We start from the raw sequence: 16013 nt of genomic DNA, 5'->3' as shown, positions 1-16013 counted from the left end.
ATAATGAGTGGTTAAATAGGGATAGCTCAGCGAAGAAATTCAGTGAAGAAAAGAGGCCGAATAACTTGGTTTACGTGGAAAACCAGTAAAATTCCAAGACAAGGAATTTGTGCCACCTACGTAGGCCACAGGCATCCTCCCGTTCTCCCAAAGGAGAAGAGACACTAAGGCCTCCCCGGTCAGATCTTAGAAGCCCAGGCAAAATTAGTAGGCTTGACAAGCCTCCACACTTCAGATGGGAATTCGGCCAGAAGGTGAGAGAAAAAACGACATGGGGAGACCAAGCTTCGGTGAACAAGGCCCACACTTTATTTTCCAAAGTAGTTTTTATACCTTAAGTTGTGCATAGAGGATAATGGGGGAAGGGGTAGAGTCAGCAGTAAGCCAGGCTTTCTTCCTGCAAACTTATCATATGCAAAAGTTTAGGTGATTTACATCATCTTCTGGCCCGGAGGCCTGTTAACATTTTATGATCCTTTCTTCAGAAAACTTATTTTTCTCTAAAGGTGATTATTCTAAAGTCAGGCACCACCCTCTGAAAGCATTAGATAAAGTTGCATTCCTATAGGGCAAAGGTGTGGTGAGCTATAACAAGAAAAGAATTAACTCAAGGGTCCAAGGTTACAAACATTAAAGCTACTACTTACATTCCTATACACCAATTATATTAATCAATACACTGCCAGGGACACAGTAGGTAAGGGATATGGAAACTTAGCAGCAAACATTGGCCCAACAAATGAAAACCCTTCACCAATATAATTTCTAATAAATCCATTATACTATACTAATAATCTTCTAACTGCTCAAAGGAATCTGTATTTAGAAAGTTTAGAACATCTCGTGCCTCTCATGGTTGGGAGGCTGTGAACAATCACGTGTGGCCGGAAGAACCTGTTCAGGCAGGCTAGAGAACTTCCAAAGGAGTTTGTGAACTAAAACACTCTTGTCACACCCAGGAACTTTATTAACTGGAGCTGTAAGTTAACTCTTTTTCAGAGAGAGAGAGGTGGTGGGGGACAGCCCCCCGTAAAGTCAGAGGTATAGGTGAGAGCACAAAGCAGTAAAGTAGGCAGACTTTGGTTTTGGGGGTAGATGCTCGAGAATTTCCAGGGAGACTCCTGAGGCTCAATCCCGCCTTTGCGTATGCTGAGCCTCCTTCCTCATGACCTTTGCCATGGGCGGAGTTCCTCACGCTGGTTCCCGGCACCCACCCACACCAGTACCCGGGGTGTAGTCCTGGCCCGTGTTTCTGGGGAATTTTAAAAGGTCCCCAAGAGCTTGTAATGTGCAGAAAGGCTTGGAATCCCTTGGCTGGGAAGTAGAGCTTCCCTGTAAATGTTTATTAAATGCACTGAAGGAAGCAGGACTTGGGACCCACAGTTGGCCAGAACTGCCACAGAGGCTCTGGGAAGCCTGCAGAGATGCAAAGTGGGTGCCCAAGGCTCAGCTCCCAGGGGGATTTCCATCTTCTCAGTTCCCGCGGTCTGCACCTGCAGAGAATCCACGGGACAGGAAGGGGGTCCCAGCTGCCCTGAGGCCATGGTCTCCAGCCCCACAGGAGCCTCTCTGACCTGGTGGAAGCCTATGTGGGTCCCTGGGAGGCTGTGTGGCTGGCTCCGGGGATCCACAGCCACCTCTGTGCTCCAGAAACACAGGGCAACCCTGTACCCACACAGAGGGGGAGCCTCAGACCCACAACTGCTAGCACCTGGGAACTTGCTGGAAGCACAGAATCTCAGCCTCCCCTCCCCCCACCCCACCCCGTCTCATCAGAACCTGCATCTTAACAGACTGCCCAGAGGGAATCACCCTCATGTCAAAGTTTGGGAAGCCCTGAGCTAGGGACAGCATCATGGCCTGATAAATAGTTCTAGCCCATTTGAAGAAAACAGAAAAATTACTGAGGCTTGGAAAAGAAGAAAGAATGGAACTGAAACTCTCCCTCCCCCCCGCAAACAGAAGGAGAATAAACCAAAAGCAGTGGTTCCCCAACTTTTCTGCCCATTAGAATCCCGTGGGATGCCTGTGTCCCTGGAGAATTTTAAAAGGTCCCCCAGGGGTTTCTGATGTGCAGAGAGGATCAGAATCCCTTGGCTGGAGGGGGTCGTTTGAACAAGCTTCACAGAAATCCTATTTCAGACACGCTTCACATAAGGCGTGCTCTCCTTCAGATCTTGGGGATGAAGAAGTGGCCTGGGGGTTTTGGTGGATTTCCACTCTGCTGTCCTGGGGAGCTTGGCAGATAGCTGGCCAACTGAGGGTTTCGTAGGCACGTGTACCGAGGGCAGCTGCATCCTGCCGTGTGTGTGCCAAGCTTCAGTGCGAAAGGCACAGGGCTCCCCGAGCTGGACTCAGCCCCTCTCCCTGGGCGGGCAGTGGGACAAAAATGCACTCTTCACCTGCCCACACTCTTAGCATCTTAAAACAGAAGGCTTTTGCTCTTCCTGGTACCCAGAGATCCACCATGGGAATTTCTATGTTAGCTACTCCTGCAGGCAAAGCCTGACTTTTGTCTGGTCAGGGCCGCAGGGAAACTTGGTAAGAGCAGCGGAAAAGAGGTGAGAGGTGGCGAAGCATCTTGTGTTCAGCAAATAGCCCTTTTTAAGTCTCTTGAGTTGCCTTCGCCAAGCACTCAGGATGTTTGGGCCATCCGAGAATTCCAGAGAGAAAAGGAAAGTCACAGAAAGCAGGTATGTGAGCACCGTAGTAACAGTGATGCTGAAAACAGCCCAGAGAAAGCAAGTAGAGGGGTCCCAGGGAGAGGGATGGGCCTGGCCTGGACGGGGCGCAGGATCCTTCCTGCCGTGCGGGGACCCCTGAGTCTGCGGCGAGAACCGCCTACTGAGGGGCCAGGGCACCCAGGGCCCCCCACACCCATCCTGCCTCTGGCTGATGCGGGCTTTGTTCTTTTCTTATCTTGATCGTGTAGGGCCCCCCCGGGCTTCCTGGCAAGACTGGACCAAAGGGAGAGAAGGTATGAAGCACCTCTGTCTTCACCCCCACCTCCCCTGGGTAATGCCGGCCTGGTTTCTGGGGACGCCACTGAGGATCTTCTGGTTGAGATTTCGAAGCATGCACTAATCCTGCCTTAGAGGGTGACGATGGGCTCCATGGTGACTGCGGGCGTGGGACCCCACCCGTTGGTTTCAGTGGGGCCCGGTGACGTGGCGGGGATGCTGTGAGCCTCCAGGGCACCTCGCCGCGTGGGCATGCCGGCTCATCAGACCTTGCCAAGCCCTCAGGTTCCAGAACTTTTCCTCCAAAGCAGTCTCTGCTTACCTGTCTTCTCCATCCACAGGGGGAGCTTGGTCGACCAGGAAGGAAGGTACAGTCCACGTTACCCTGTCAGAATTACACGTGCAGCTGTGCTGGGCATGTGAGAGTGTGTGCCCTCGGGGGTGGGGACCGGCTGCACACCCCCGCAGCCCCGATCCCCAGGAGTTATCCTGATGAGGACGGAAGCAACCGCCTCCCTCTGCCCGCTTCTCAGTCAGGGTCTGCAGCCTGCTCCTGGTGGCATTCGGACTTCAGAAGCTGCCAAGCCTGGCCAGGTCTCCTCCCAGCCTCATCCTGCCGTCCATCAGAGAAACCCTCCAAAACCCCAGCCAGCGGCACCAAATGACTCTCACTGTCGATTTGATTAAACTGGAATTAAGTGTCAGACAAGAACGAATGGCTTTGCCTCAGGGCCCAGCTGAAATAAACGGGAGTTACCTAAGGTCGCAGGGACTCTGAATAAACCAAACACACGTTATAAAGACTCTCATTGGCATCAGGAAGGAGTCGACCAACCATTACCCACTGCGGTCAGTGGGTGCAGGCACTGAAATTGTCGGTCTTGGGGATTCAGAAGAAGGTTCAAGACCAAGAAAAGATGCCCATGGTTCTAAATATAAATTACTATTTCCCCAGTTATTTTATTCAAATACTTTTACTATCAATAAGAGCTTCAAACAGACCTTTGTATGACCAAGTCCTAGCCCTTTAGGACACAGATGACCACTCCAGCCATGGCCTAGTGGTTGCCTGAAGCACCGGGCTGGGAGGATTCTGGCCTCCTCTCTGTGCTCAGAACAAGGCCTGTGATTGCTTAGTGATGTCTGCCGTGGGTGAAGTAGGCAGGAGCGGGAGCAAGTGTGCCCGCCAGCACCGTGATCTCCAGGTCAGGGATGAGCCTTCCATATCCCCAGCTAGGCTAACCGAAATTAGCCAGTGGGTGCAGAGGTCAATGCAGACCCCACCTCCCTGCCCCACACTGTCTTGCAGGGCTCACTCTTCCACAGCTCCTTGGCCTCTGTTGGGTTTGCTAGACACAGAGATAGAGGTGGTCCATGCCATGTGCAGGTGAATTAATGATTAAAGCAGCTCTCTCCAGAGGAGCCTTAGGGGAGGGGAGACCCAGCTCAGGCAGGGGAGGAAACCCAACGGGGGCAGGAGGGTGGTACCAGGTGACATCCAGCTTCAGCCTGAGCCACAGAGGAGCTCTGGAGTGGAATGGCAACAGAGAATTTGTCCTGCTTCATCTTGATGTAAGGGGGCTGGGCTGTTGGCTTCAGGAAGAGGTGGTACATCAATTGGTGGGCAGCCCCCAGCAAACCCACATGTGAAGGAGTGAGTTGTTATGGCAAGGAAGGCATCCTCTGGGAGGTGGGCATGCTGAGCAGGGGAAAGACTTCAAGGGAAAAGGCCCAGCCTCTGTTGCTGCTCCCCTAAACCTCATCCTCCCCTTCTATGTTGCCTCCTTGGAGAGAATATATTGGAATGCAGGGGACGTGTGGGTGGGTGATAATGGTCAAAGGACCGAGACGTTTAGAGCCCCTTCCCACCACCTTCCATTTCTTAAATGGAACAATCTCATGTGTTGATGTCATGTGATACCAAGGGCTTTAACTCCCATCTGAGAGGCCCAGCTTTCCAGGCCATGAGTCTTTGGAGGTGGGGATGAGCATCCTGGGGCCATGCTTGGGCCCATACTCCCTACCGGGCCACAGAGACAAACCTGTTTTCAGAGGGAGGGGAACAAGCCCAATAGTCCTAACTTTTGTTCTCTGTCTTTGAAGGGCAGACCCGGCCCCCCAGGAGTTCCTGGCATGCCTGGGCCTGTCGGCTGGCCCGGCCCTGAAGGCCCCAGGGTAAGTGTGGTGGCTCTCAGGGCATCAGAACTCGAGGCGAGGAGGTGGCGGCTTCCTTGTCTCCTGGCACAGTTGGCAAAACTCAACCTCCTCAAGACAGGAAGAAAGGAGAGAGCCCAAGGACCGCCCAGGGGGCCCCAAACACTTCCTCCCTTGCCTGGACCACGAGACGGCGGTCAGTCCCACAGCTGCTCCTGTGGGAGGAGAAGCAAGGGCCTGCTGCCTCCTTCCCAAGCCCTGTCCTGCTGTCCTGAGAGTTAGTTCATAATTCTTTGGCTCCCGGAGATGACCCCAAAGGAGCTCGTGTCTGGAAGGCAGTTGGCCCGTCATACTAATTGGGCAGGGGGTGGAGGATGAGGGCAAGGTAGTTGGGGGCTGGAACCACGGAAACCCTGCATTCCCAGGCAGATTGCTAAATGCTGGGGAAATCCCCTTCCTCAAACAGGTGAGGAGAAGCTGACATACCCACACGCATGTCTTTTTACACACTTTCATTGTAGACTATTGCAGGCAGAGGCCATGACTTAGAACTGAGCTGCAGAAGTCAGGGGTGGGTAGGGGAATGTCACTATCTGCTCTGACGCATTGGCTGCATTTATTATGAGACTAGAAAATTGTTCCCAATCGTCTTAGGAAAAGTTCCGAGGATATTTTCTTAAAAATCCACTGTATATGATGCTGAACCATCCAATATGGCAGCCACCAGGCACATGTGACTATTGAGCCCTTGAAATGTGCCAAGTGCAACTGAGGAACTGAAATTTTAATTAATTTAAGTTTGATTTTAAGAATCTTTACTCAATTCAGTTATTTGAAAACATTTAAGTATTTTTGAGCAACTTGAGTTGAAATCTGCTTTTTTAACTATAAATTTTATGAAATCTAATACAGATCAAGCATTTTAGGTGAAAATTTAGCACCTGAATTGAGCTGTGATTTAAATGTTAAATACACAACAGATTTCAAATATTTATTGTGAAAAATCAAATGTAAAACTCTCATGGATAGTTTTTACATAGATGACATGTTTAAAATAATTGGATTCTTAAATAGTGATTAATAATTAGATTAATTGGAGTAAATTTAATGTTTAAATTTAAAGTTAATCTCATCCGTTTCTTTTAAGGTGACTTCTAAAAATTTTTAATTAAGTATGTGGTTCACCTTATATTTCTATTGTTTAGTGGTGGTTAAAGTTTTTTAGCAAGGCAGGTACTGAAAGTTCCAACTGTAAACCATTCTGAAGGGTAACAGATCCCATCCATGAGTCCTAGTCCCCGGCTTCCACTCAGAGGTTAAAGGTCACTCTACTTGGCCACAAACCTAGGGTAAGAGTATGTGGAAACATGTGAAAGGCCCTCCCTATGCAAACAGCAGAGCAGATGTAGCTTTTTGGAGCACATTAACCTTGTCCTTTGAGTACCCAAGTGCCTGCATGCTCTCTTCCCCACCCTTTCCCAACCCTCTCTGGGAGAAGATCAAATGTCAGTTCATTTATAACACGTGAGTGAGCATTTGGTTTGGAGAGCTGCTCTACCTTGGACAATTTCTCTCTACATTTCATGACAAATACCAGAATGAAGCCTGGAGTCTGTAGTCTTGGATCCCTGGGAGTAAACAAGGGAGCATTTGGGGTCCTCAGGTTCTCGGGCCAACCTCGATGTCCCCAGCTCCATCCTGATCTTGCCCATGCCTCTCCTGGTTCAGCTTCTCTAGGAAATGTCACTGGAGGTCTTTTTTCCCCCCTTCTTGTGATTCCCACAGGGTGAAAAAGGTGACCTGGGTCTGATGGGCTTGCCAGGGTCAAGAGGACCAATGGGCTCCAAGGTCAGTGTGTTGGTCAGATAGATGGTTCCAGGTCTCCTGATTAAGGCTCTGGAGCAGCTGGTGTCTGTAAAGTGGGGACTGGGTGACTGCTGTCATGGGCTGGGGATTATCACAGATGTTGGAGAGGCCGGTGTCAGGCTGTGCTTATCTTTACTAGCCCTCGGGGAGGTATGCCCTGGGACACGGGGCAGAGGGAGGCCATTCCTGCTGTTCTCTTGGAAAATGAGGGTCAAGCCTCTGGGCAACAAAGCAGATGGAAGCCTTTTGTATGGGCCTTTGGGGGTGGGGGTTAAGGAAAGCAATGCTCTTTTTAGGCCTGGTGTAAACACAACTCTCAGGGACATCTTTACACTCACTGCTGCAACCCTCCCCTGACCCCTCCCTAGAACGTTCAGCCCAGTGTGGAGACATATCCCACCACCCCTTCCAGGGGTTCCTTCCACTCTTACACCAGACCCGGAGGTCCTACAGGGCTGACTGTCAATGTGCCTTTTGCTTTCTTTTAGGGCTACCCTGGATCCAGAGGGGAAAAGGTTCGTGCTTGTCTCTCACGGCTCCCTGGAGCCGAGTCTGGGGTCAGTGATGCACAGAGCATGGGCCCAGGGGTCTCTTTAGTCAGTGGCTGCAGCTGCCACCTCTCGATGTTACCCTGTCCTTTGTCAGTGGGCTGCGAGACAGAAGTGAGGGCCCCCGAGCCAGGACAGGCGGGTTAGGGAGGCTCTCCCAGTGGAAGTGGAAGCCCCTCACGTGGAGCAGGTAAGGGCTGGAGGTTGTGCCAGCTGCTGCGTGAACACACCTGGCAGGGGGGGCTGGGCGAAGATGGTAGATGTGTGACTTAGGCCACGCTTCTACCACACAGCCTCGTTGTCTGTCAGAAATGGAGTAAAAAATCCAGCCACACCCTGAGGACAAATTTCCTAGAACATAGGAGAAAGTCTAGGTCCCAAAATTTTCTGTGGAGTGTCCTTTATTGATGTAAGCGGTTTGCTGCTGCTGCTGCTGCTAAGTCGCTTCAGTCGTGTCCAACTCTGTGCAACCCCATAGACGACAGCCCACCAGGCTCCCCATCCCTGGGATTCTCCAGGCAAGAACACTGGAGTGGGTTGCCATTTCCTTCTCCAATGCATGAAAGTGAAAAGTGAAAGTGAAGTCACTCATTCGTGTCCGACTCTTAGCGACCCCATGGACTGCAGCCTACTGGGCTCCTCCGTCCATGGGATTTTCCAGGCAAGAGTCCTGGAGTGAGGTGCCATTGCCTTCTCCTGTAAGCAGTTTGGGGGATCCAAATAGGAGGTATCTCATAAAGAAAGCCTTCCCTGGGCATACCGAGTCTTCTAAGGGAAGTGAGGGTGCTGACCTATGGCGTTTTCAGTTAGAAATGCTCCAGTTTTTCTCCTAGGAGTCAACTCATTGACTCTCTCCTATGGTTTCCCCTTAGGATCAGAGTGAAGGGTTGACTTGGCCAAAGGAGAAAAGTAATGGGGCATTTTCATAGAGCATGACAACCTCCCAGAAGGGCATCCCCTATCAATTCCCATACTTGTGGGCGACTGACCTGAACTGTGGCTGCTGACTGACTGAGTGACTGGCTGGCTGGCTCACTAACTGGCTGCTTACACTGAATGTTGTACTGGCTAGTGGACTCGGCGCTGACGCCCATGGCTGAATGACGAATGCACTACTGCTGGTTGCCTTAACTGACTGAATGATTGACTGACTTGGCTGACTGCTGCTATGACTGACTGGATGGCTGACTGGCTGGCTGACTGATGGCTGCTGACTGATGATGACTGACTCTGGCTCATAAATGGCTGGCTGGAACTTGACTGATGGAACTGCATGGCTAGCTGGACTGGCGGCTGAGCTGCCGGTGATGATGAATGACTGGACTGCTGGCTGCTTACTGACTGAATGATTGACTGACTGGCTGACTGCCTGGCTGTTGACTGACTGGATGGCTGACTGGCAGCTGACTGAATGACTGACTGCCTGCCTGGCTGCTGGCTGACTGCCTGGCTGCTGACTGACTGAATGATTGACTGGCTGACTGACTTGACTGGCTGACTGGCTGAGTGAATGAATGGCAGACTGGCTGAAAGACTGAAGGAATGGCAGACTGGATGACTGGCTAGCTGACTGGCTGAATGAATGAATTCCTGTCTGATTGACTGGATGACTGACTAGCTGGATGACTAACTGGTTGGCTGGCTGACTGCTGGGGCCTTATCTTGAAAATGGCTGACCAAGTTCTTCCTCAGCCTTTTCAAGCATTATTTCAGAAGCAGTCATTATGTTTGTTTTTCTCTTCACAGGGTTTCCCAGGATTTCCTGGAATGTTGGGGCAGAAAGTAAGTACTCAGAAGCAGTAAAAATAGCCTTCAGTTACAAGTTAGATCCTCTAAGCACAACAAAAAGAGGTCTGCCTTTCATCCATCAGGCCCGATAAGTGGGTTTCTTTGTGGAAGGTTCATGTTTGAAAGGGGAGCAAGTTGCCAAATGTATTGGTGAGACCTCCCTCCGACTCAGAGGAGGAAGGGACACCCCACCTGAGAAGAGAGATGGCTTCTCTGTGTCACCTGTCTGTCAGGGGGCTATCAGACAATTCAAAAGCAGAAAGCTTTGGGCCCCAGGACTCAGACCGGAGCTGCAGCGGCCAGCGGCCCTGATGAGGGTTCAAGGCCACTTCTGAGGCACCCAGCTCTGCACTCCTTCAGAAGGGTACAGGCACTGCCAGAGGAACGCAGAGTTGTTTTAGCAGGAGACAGCGAAAATGTTTTTTATTTGACAGTTAAATGTAATATTTATTTAAGCACTTAGTAGGATTTCATGGATATCTTGCTAGGATGAGGCTTAATAAAAAGGAGTTTATTTGGTTGACTTAAAAAGTATTCACTGAATAACAGAGTGGTGTCGGATATACTAAAAACTGTGAAAATGGCAACTGACTGACAGATTTTTTTAACTTATATTTAAGGTTAGGGTCTGGGGAAAAGAGCTCAGGGGTGAAGGTGAGGGGATGTCAGACAATAGAGAAAGGGTGCTTAAATGACCACTTAGGACAACCACCATTGCAATGGTGGGTCCTCGTGTTGTTAAGGCATTAACATTGGACACTTATTTTTGTCTAAGCCTCAGGGCATGATATTCTTCCAACAGGCAAGTGGGATGCTTTCTTAGAATTCTAAATTGTTTCCAAGTTCACCTTAAAATTTTATTTTCCATGCTTGAAAGAACAAGTTATATCTTTCTCCCATTGGTAGATTATATTTAAATAATTTCAGTCATCTGAAATTATTATCATTTATCACTGCCCAAAGCCGTCAAAAGCTCTGTTTCTGCTACCTACATGGAGTGTTGGGTTGAAAAGAGATTAATTATATAAGCAAATGAAAGGGAATGTTACAGAGAAAAACAATTTTATTTTAAAATACTTAGTCTAGGTTTTCATTCTGTGTATCAGAGAGCAATACACTCCTGTAAAATTAAATATGACAGCTTCTCTGCTCTGTTCCATTTGCTAGACTTTCCATAGAGAGTTCTCCCTCCCTCCCATGCCTGTTTAAGACAGAGGTAATGTGATGACCATAATTAAGTCTTCAGAGAGAAATTAGATCAAGATATTACTGGCTGCTTCCAACTGGTGAGGAGAAGGACCACCCTTCCCTCAGACGATCTTTTCCAAAAAATTATGCTGTTTATGCTACTGTTTTCTCCCAGACAAGCAAGGCATCTCTCAGCCTCCTCTAAACAGCCAAGGAAAATTGTGCAAACATCTCCATAGTCGCAGAGAATCCATCCTATCCAAGCAGGCTGAAGAGCATGACAGATGGGAAAGAAACCGTAGGTTTAAGGACAGTTCTCGGTGAGGCAGGATGTTGGTAGCTTGACAAATTCATTACACTGGCTGAACCGGCAGGTAATTTCAGAGCTCTATGCTTGATCCTCACTGTGAATTGGTGTTCCCTGGAATTTTCCATTGTGTTGTACCTCCTCTGGCGTCCCTGGGAGAAGTTGTCTGGGTGTTTATTGTTGTCTAAGTGGTTAGGGAAGCTCTTCACAGGCACTGGCTGCTGCCTAGCAGAAATTTTCATGGCTGCTGGTGTGAAACTTAGTTTGTGTGATGCCTTCTGGGGTGTGCAGGGGTTCCTGGGGGTAAGAAGGCTGCCCTGTGGGTTCATGAGCCAAAGAAGCCACAGGTGGGCCTGGAATCCTGGAAGAACACAGGGAAGGAGGGGATGGCCTGAGATGCAGAGACCAGTTTTACAAAAGGCTGACCTTAAACTCTCGAATTCTGCAGTTGGTGCATTTGCTTTTTAGTTGGGAATATGGCTTACATTCAGGAGAAAGGAACAGCTACCCACTCCACTATTCTTGCCTGGAGAACCATGGACAGAGGAGCCAGGCGGGCTACAGTCCATGGGGTCACACAGAGTTGGGCATGACTGACGTGACTTAGCACACACGCATGGCTTATGTTGCTTTCCATGCCATTTATAATAATTGTATTAAGAATTTGAACACATGTCTGGAACATCTGTCCCACAAAGTGTTTCTCCCTGAATCAAATGGAAGTAAGATGGAATGGCAACCAGTTTTTTGCTGAAGAATAGGAATGTATGTTGGAAAAGGCAGTGGCTCAGTTCAGTTCAGTCTCTCAGTCGTGTCCGACTCTGTGACCACATGGACTGCAGCACACCAGGCCTCCCTGTCCATCACCAACTACCAGAGTTTACCCAAACCCGTGTCCATTGAGTTGGTGATGCCATCCAACCATCTCATCCTCTGTCATCCCCTTCTCCTCTCACCTTCAGTCTTTCCCAGCATCAGGGTCTTTTTCAATGAGTCAGTTCTTAGCATCAGGTGGCCAAAGTATTGGAGTGGGAGTGAAGGTTAGGGTTAGGGGCTACTCATTCCAGTATTCCTGCCTGGAGAATCTCATGTAGAGAGGAGCCTGGTGGGCCATAGGTCATGTGGTCACAAAGAGTCGGACACAACTGAACGACTAAGCACACACAGCAGAGGGATGCAGCTAACACGGCAGAAGCTTCCCAAAGATGACAGCTGTCAAAACTGTGTCTGATTATTCAAAAACCCCAGAGATTTGAATTTATGCTAAAAACACAACATAAAATTTCAACTAAGAAAGAGAGCATTTCCCCTGACAGTGTCCCAGGCACAGACACAGGGGACTCAAATGCAGGTACCTCCCACCCTGGCCGCTCGGGCTGGGGACTTGGGAACCAAACCGTGTGCTGCCCAGCCTCCCCGTCTCTCAGATGATAACCCCACCCGGGGTAACCTGCTCCTTCCCCTCCTCTTGCGTGAAGAACCTCTTTCCCTCTCACACGACCCTATAGCTCCCCCAACCTCCTGAAGCAGCCTGCCTAGAATAGAGTGACAGAGGAGATGGCCCATGCAGGGGGCAGATAGACCTGGAGCTCTGCCAGAGCCTCGAGCCCCACCCCACTCTTGCTTCTCTTTCTTCTTTCCAGGGAGAAATGGGGCCGAAGGGCGAGCCTGGGCTCGCCGGCCACCGGGGGCCCACAGGCAGACCAGGGAAACGAGGCAAGCAGGTATGGATCCCAGGGCTAACCGGATCTGGGGTGGGGGGTGGGGGGCAGAATGGGTCAGGGACCTTCTGGGCACACAGTCTGGTCTCCAGCATCCTCTGGGCTGGGGGGCAGAGCACCTGGGCTTCCTAGGTGAGCTGAGTTTGAGGGGGATGGGTAGAATGCTCAAAATTAGCTGTGTCCAATGCTGAAGCTAAGAGTGGGTCTTCAGTTCACAAGAACAGGTCTGTCTCCACCAAGACCACTGACCCCACAAAAATCTGCTTTTTGCCTCAGTGTCCCAGACACAGATGGACTTCTGGACCAGCCCAGATATTTCCGGGCTGTTCAAGGCTCTTCTAGGTCTCAACAGCAGGGCGTTTTCCCCTCCCTCAGGACCCCCATTTGTAAATGACCCTCTTTATCGGCACCATTCAGGGCTTAGGGAAAGTCTTCCTTCCCCTGGTCCGCAGGCTCTTGGGTCAAAACCATGTGATGGTGAGCCGTCCCCAGGGCCTCAGAGAACCTCACCCCTTTGAATGAGACATGTGTCCCTTACTCTTTCAGTTCCACTCTGTTGGCTTTTTGCCTCCTTTCCCACTATACATGTAATATATGAGCATCGTAGAGAATGGAAAGTTCAGAAAACTAGGAAGGAGATCATCTAAGCACCTAACGTCCCAGCATAACTCTGTTACCACGCTGGTAGTCTTCCTTCCTGCGGAATCTCTAGCCATTTGTTCCTTTTATGACCAATATACATTTCTATTTACCCTAACTTTTAGTTAAAAATCACAACATATGCATTTTCACTTGTTACTTCATTCATTAAGTATTTTAAAACATTTCTTTTAAAATCTCTGCATCAGATTTTAGTAAATGAGGGACCAGAAGACTGCTCGGACAAGAGAAGCGTAACCGGATTATAGATAATGCTGAGGAGTGAACACGTGTGGGCACATCCCCATTCTTTCCTTAGGCTAGATCCACGGTTCTCAGACTCTAGCTTACGTCGGAACCGCCTGGGGGCTGATTCAATGCGGATGCCCTCCCCCGGGTGCAGAGGTGGTGCTCCACGTGTGTCTCTCCTCCTCCCCACCAAGCCCTTGCCTCCCAAAGGCTCTGATACACAGCTGAGGCTTCAGGGTGGATTGTTGCTTCTAAAGCTCCACATGAGTCTCACGTGCGCCAGAACTCAGAGCCACAGTAACGCTAAGAAGCCAGATCTGGTCTTTTCAAAGGGACCTAGGAATGACATAGACTCCGACCTGATGAATCAGCTTCCACGATGACTTTTCCTTGTTTTGGTTGTGCTGGGTCTTTGTTGCTGTGTGCAGGCTCTCTCCAGCTGTGGGGAGCCAGGGACACTGTCTGTTAAGGTGTGTGCGGGCTTCTCGTGGCAGCAGTTTCTCCTGTTGCAGAGCTTTAGACGCGCAGGCTTCATTGGTTTCGGTGCATGAGCTCAGAAGCTGTGGCACATGGGCTTGCTTGTCTGGCGGCATAGGGGATCTTCCTGGACCAGACATCAAACTTGTGCCCCCCGAGTACCACTGAGCCACCAGGGAAGCCCAGCCATGGTGACTCCTGAAGTCACAAGGCTCCAGTTCAATTTCTAAAGCTTTACCATGGGTAGCACGGCTGTGGCTTTGCCACGAGTCCACAGATAACAGTTTCCTAAAAACTAGGCTCAGAAAAAGAAAGACAAGGGAAAAATCCTTTTTAAAAATAAAGCATTTTCTCCCCTATGGCCGTGTTCCATCCAGAACGTGCTATGCTTGGGATCCGAGAAGCCGCTTGGCTTCCGTCATCTGCGTCTTTCCTTGGACAGTGTCTGTCTGGTCCTGGTCAGGGCGGAAGCCAAGAAGTCTATTTCTTGACCCTGTTGAGAATGATTGTGTTGGAGCCATCTTAAGACGACACCAGAACCACGTCTGGGAGCTCAGTTAGGAATATGGACTCATCTTCCTTCAAGACTTTATAGATACCTGAGTGCTGCTTCGACCCCAGCCTGCCTGGTCAGCCTTGGGGGATGGATGTGATGGTTTCTTTTTGTCATGAATCATTTGCCTAATAGAGTCTTATACACAGGGTGTTTGTTGAGCTGTGGTGCTGAGTCTCTGGAAGTTAAACAACCCAGATCCCTGAATCAGAAATCCAGAAGCGGCTCCAGGAGTACGAAATTCAGATCCAGAAGGACTGAAGAGCCCACCAACCCAACTCCCTTGCATGTAGTCACCCGGAAACCAGGGGCCAGGGCAGCGGCATGACCACCCGGGACCCCCTAGCCAAGCCAGCTCCCCAGCAGGGACAGAAGCTGGAGACCTGAGACCAGTCTGCCCATGCGGCACCTTCCCCTCAGCCTCCTGCTTCCAAGCTGACCTTGGGCAGGCCCAGGAAAACCACACGAGCGTATCATACACGTCTTCCGTCCCAGGGACACAGCGGCCTCCTGGATGGGAATCCCCAGACTTTGTGCAACAACAGAACGAGGAGCGTTTTCCTGGAAAGCACTGCTCAGTGTGTCCTGCTCACAGAGGCGAGGCTGATGCAAGCAGATGACCGATAAGCAGAACATTCTGTTACCACTGAGGCCAGGACGAGGAGCGTTTCCAGCTTCTTCGAGCTGTGTCACTTCCTGTGCTCGGAGCCAGCCGATGTGGCTATTAGATAAATGAGCCTTCGCTGCGGCTATATTAAGACGGTGTGACTTCCTGTGTCATCTGCGAGGGGAACCCGTCTTAGTGGCCTTGCAGATTGCTAAGGCTCAGGCAAGGCTTAAGACTCCCTCCCTTAGGATGGAGTTGGAGACAAACTCTGGCCTCGCCATCCCACACGAAGGATTTGAGAACTCCTTGCACACTGCCGAGAGAGCCCCAGGGCCATGTGGGCAAGATGGCAGGTCACATGTCACATGGTGGTTGAAAGGCGTGCTCAGCCGGCCTGCCCCCAGACTTGGGAAGATTTACATTTCAGCAGGTGGGCGAGGCAGCCCCGGCACACCGTGTGAAGGCGGCCCGTCCAAAGCTGTCCGGCTGCAGCCAGCGTCATGGTCGGGGCCCAGGCAGGGACAGTCAGCCAATGGCTTGGGGGAAGCTCTGCAGGTGTGCCAGTCTTGGTTTCTGGGGTCTTTCCTAAGGGCAGCCCCGGGGGAGATGTGTGCTCTTAACCCTCCAAGGGCAGATAGCAAAGAGAGCATCCCACGTGGAAAGATACAGGTACACGTCTCTTTATGAGTCAGGACTTTTGTGACTGTGGGGCAAAGACGAAACCAAGCCAGCTGCTGTGATAATCAGCTTGGCGCATGGAGCCCTTGGTTCTGTGCAAACCACGTTTTCACCTCTGAGATCTTTGCTGGCCTTGTGACAAGCCTATGCAGGTGTATATTGCCTGGCCGCCTTTCACAGACGAGAAAACTCGGGCTCAGAGCGATGCCCTGAGTTACCCAGGGTCTCGTGGGCCAGACGGCAAGCCAGATTTCCTGACCTAGAGCCGACAAACCACG

The 16013-nt window shown here is 50.5% G+C and overlaps 1 protein-coding gene across 1 annotated transcript in view; it reads left to right on the top strand.

The window, feature by feature from the left end:
* Positions 1-16013, top strand: part of COLQ (collagen like tail subunit of asymmetric acetylcholinesterase) — a 65991-nt gene that overhangs the window by 34064 nt on the left and 15914 nt on the right. Inside the window, 11 exon segments of the mRNA NM_001035297.5 lie at positions 2933-2977; positions 3302-3328; positions 5064-5135; positions 6900-6962; positions 7469-7496; positions 8401-8402; positions 8405-8406; positions 8409-8410; positions 8413-8436; positions 9273-9310; positions 12455-12535. Of these exon segments, the coding sequence (NP_001030374.3) occupies positions 2933-2977; positions 3302-3328; positions 5064-5135; positions 6900-6962; positions 7469-7496; positions 8401-8402; positions 8405-8406; positions 8409-8410; positions 8413-8436; positions 9273-9310; positions 12455-12535 (384 nt within the window).

This window comes from Bos taurus, chromosome 1 (assembly GCF_002263795.3).
Source record: "Bos taurus isolate L1 Dominette 01449 registration number 42190680 breed Hereford chromosome 1, ARS-UCD2.0, whole genome shotgun sequence".
NCBI lineage: Eukaryota > Metazoa > Chordata > Mammalia > Artiodactyla > Bovidae > Bos > Bos taurus.
This window is presented reverse-complemented; position numbering and strand designations above follow the sequence as displayed.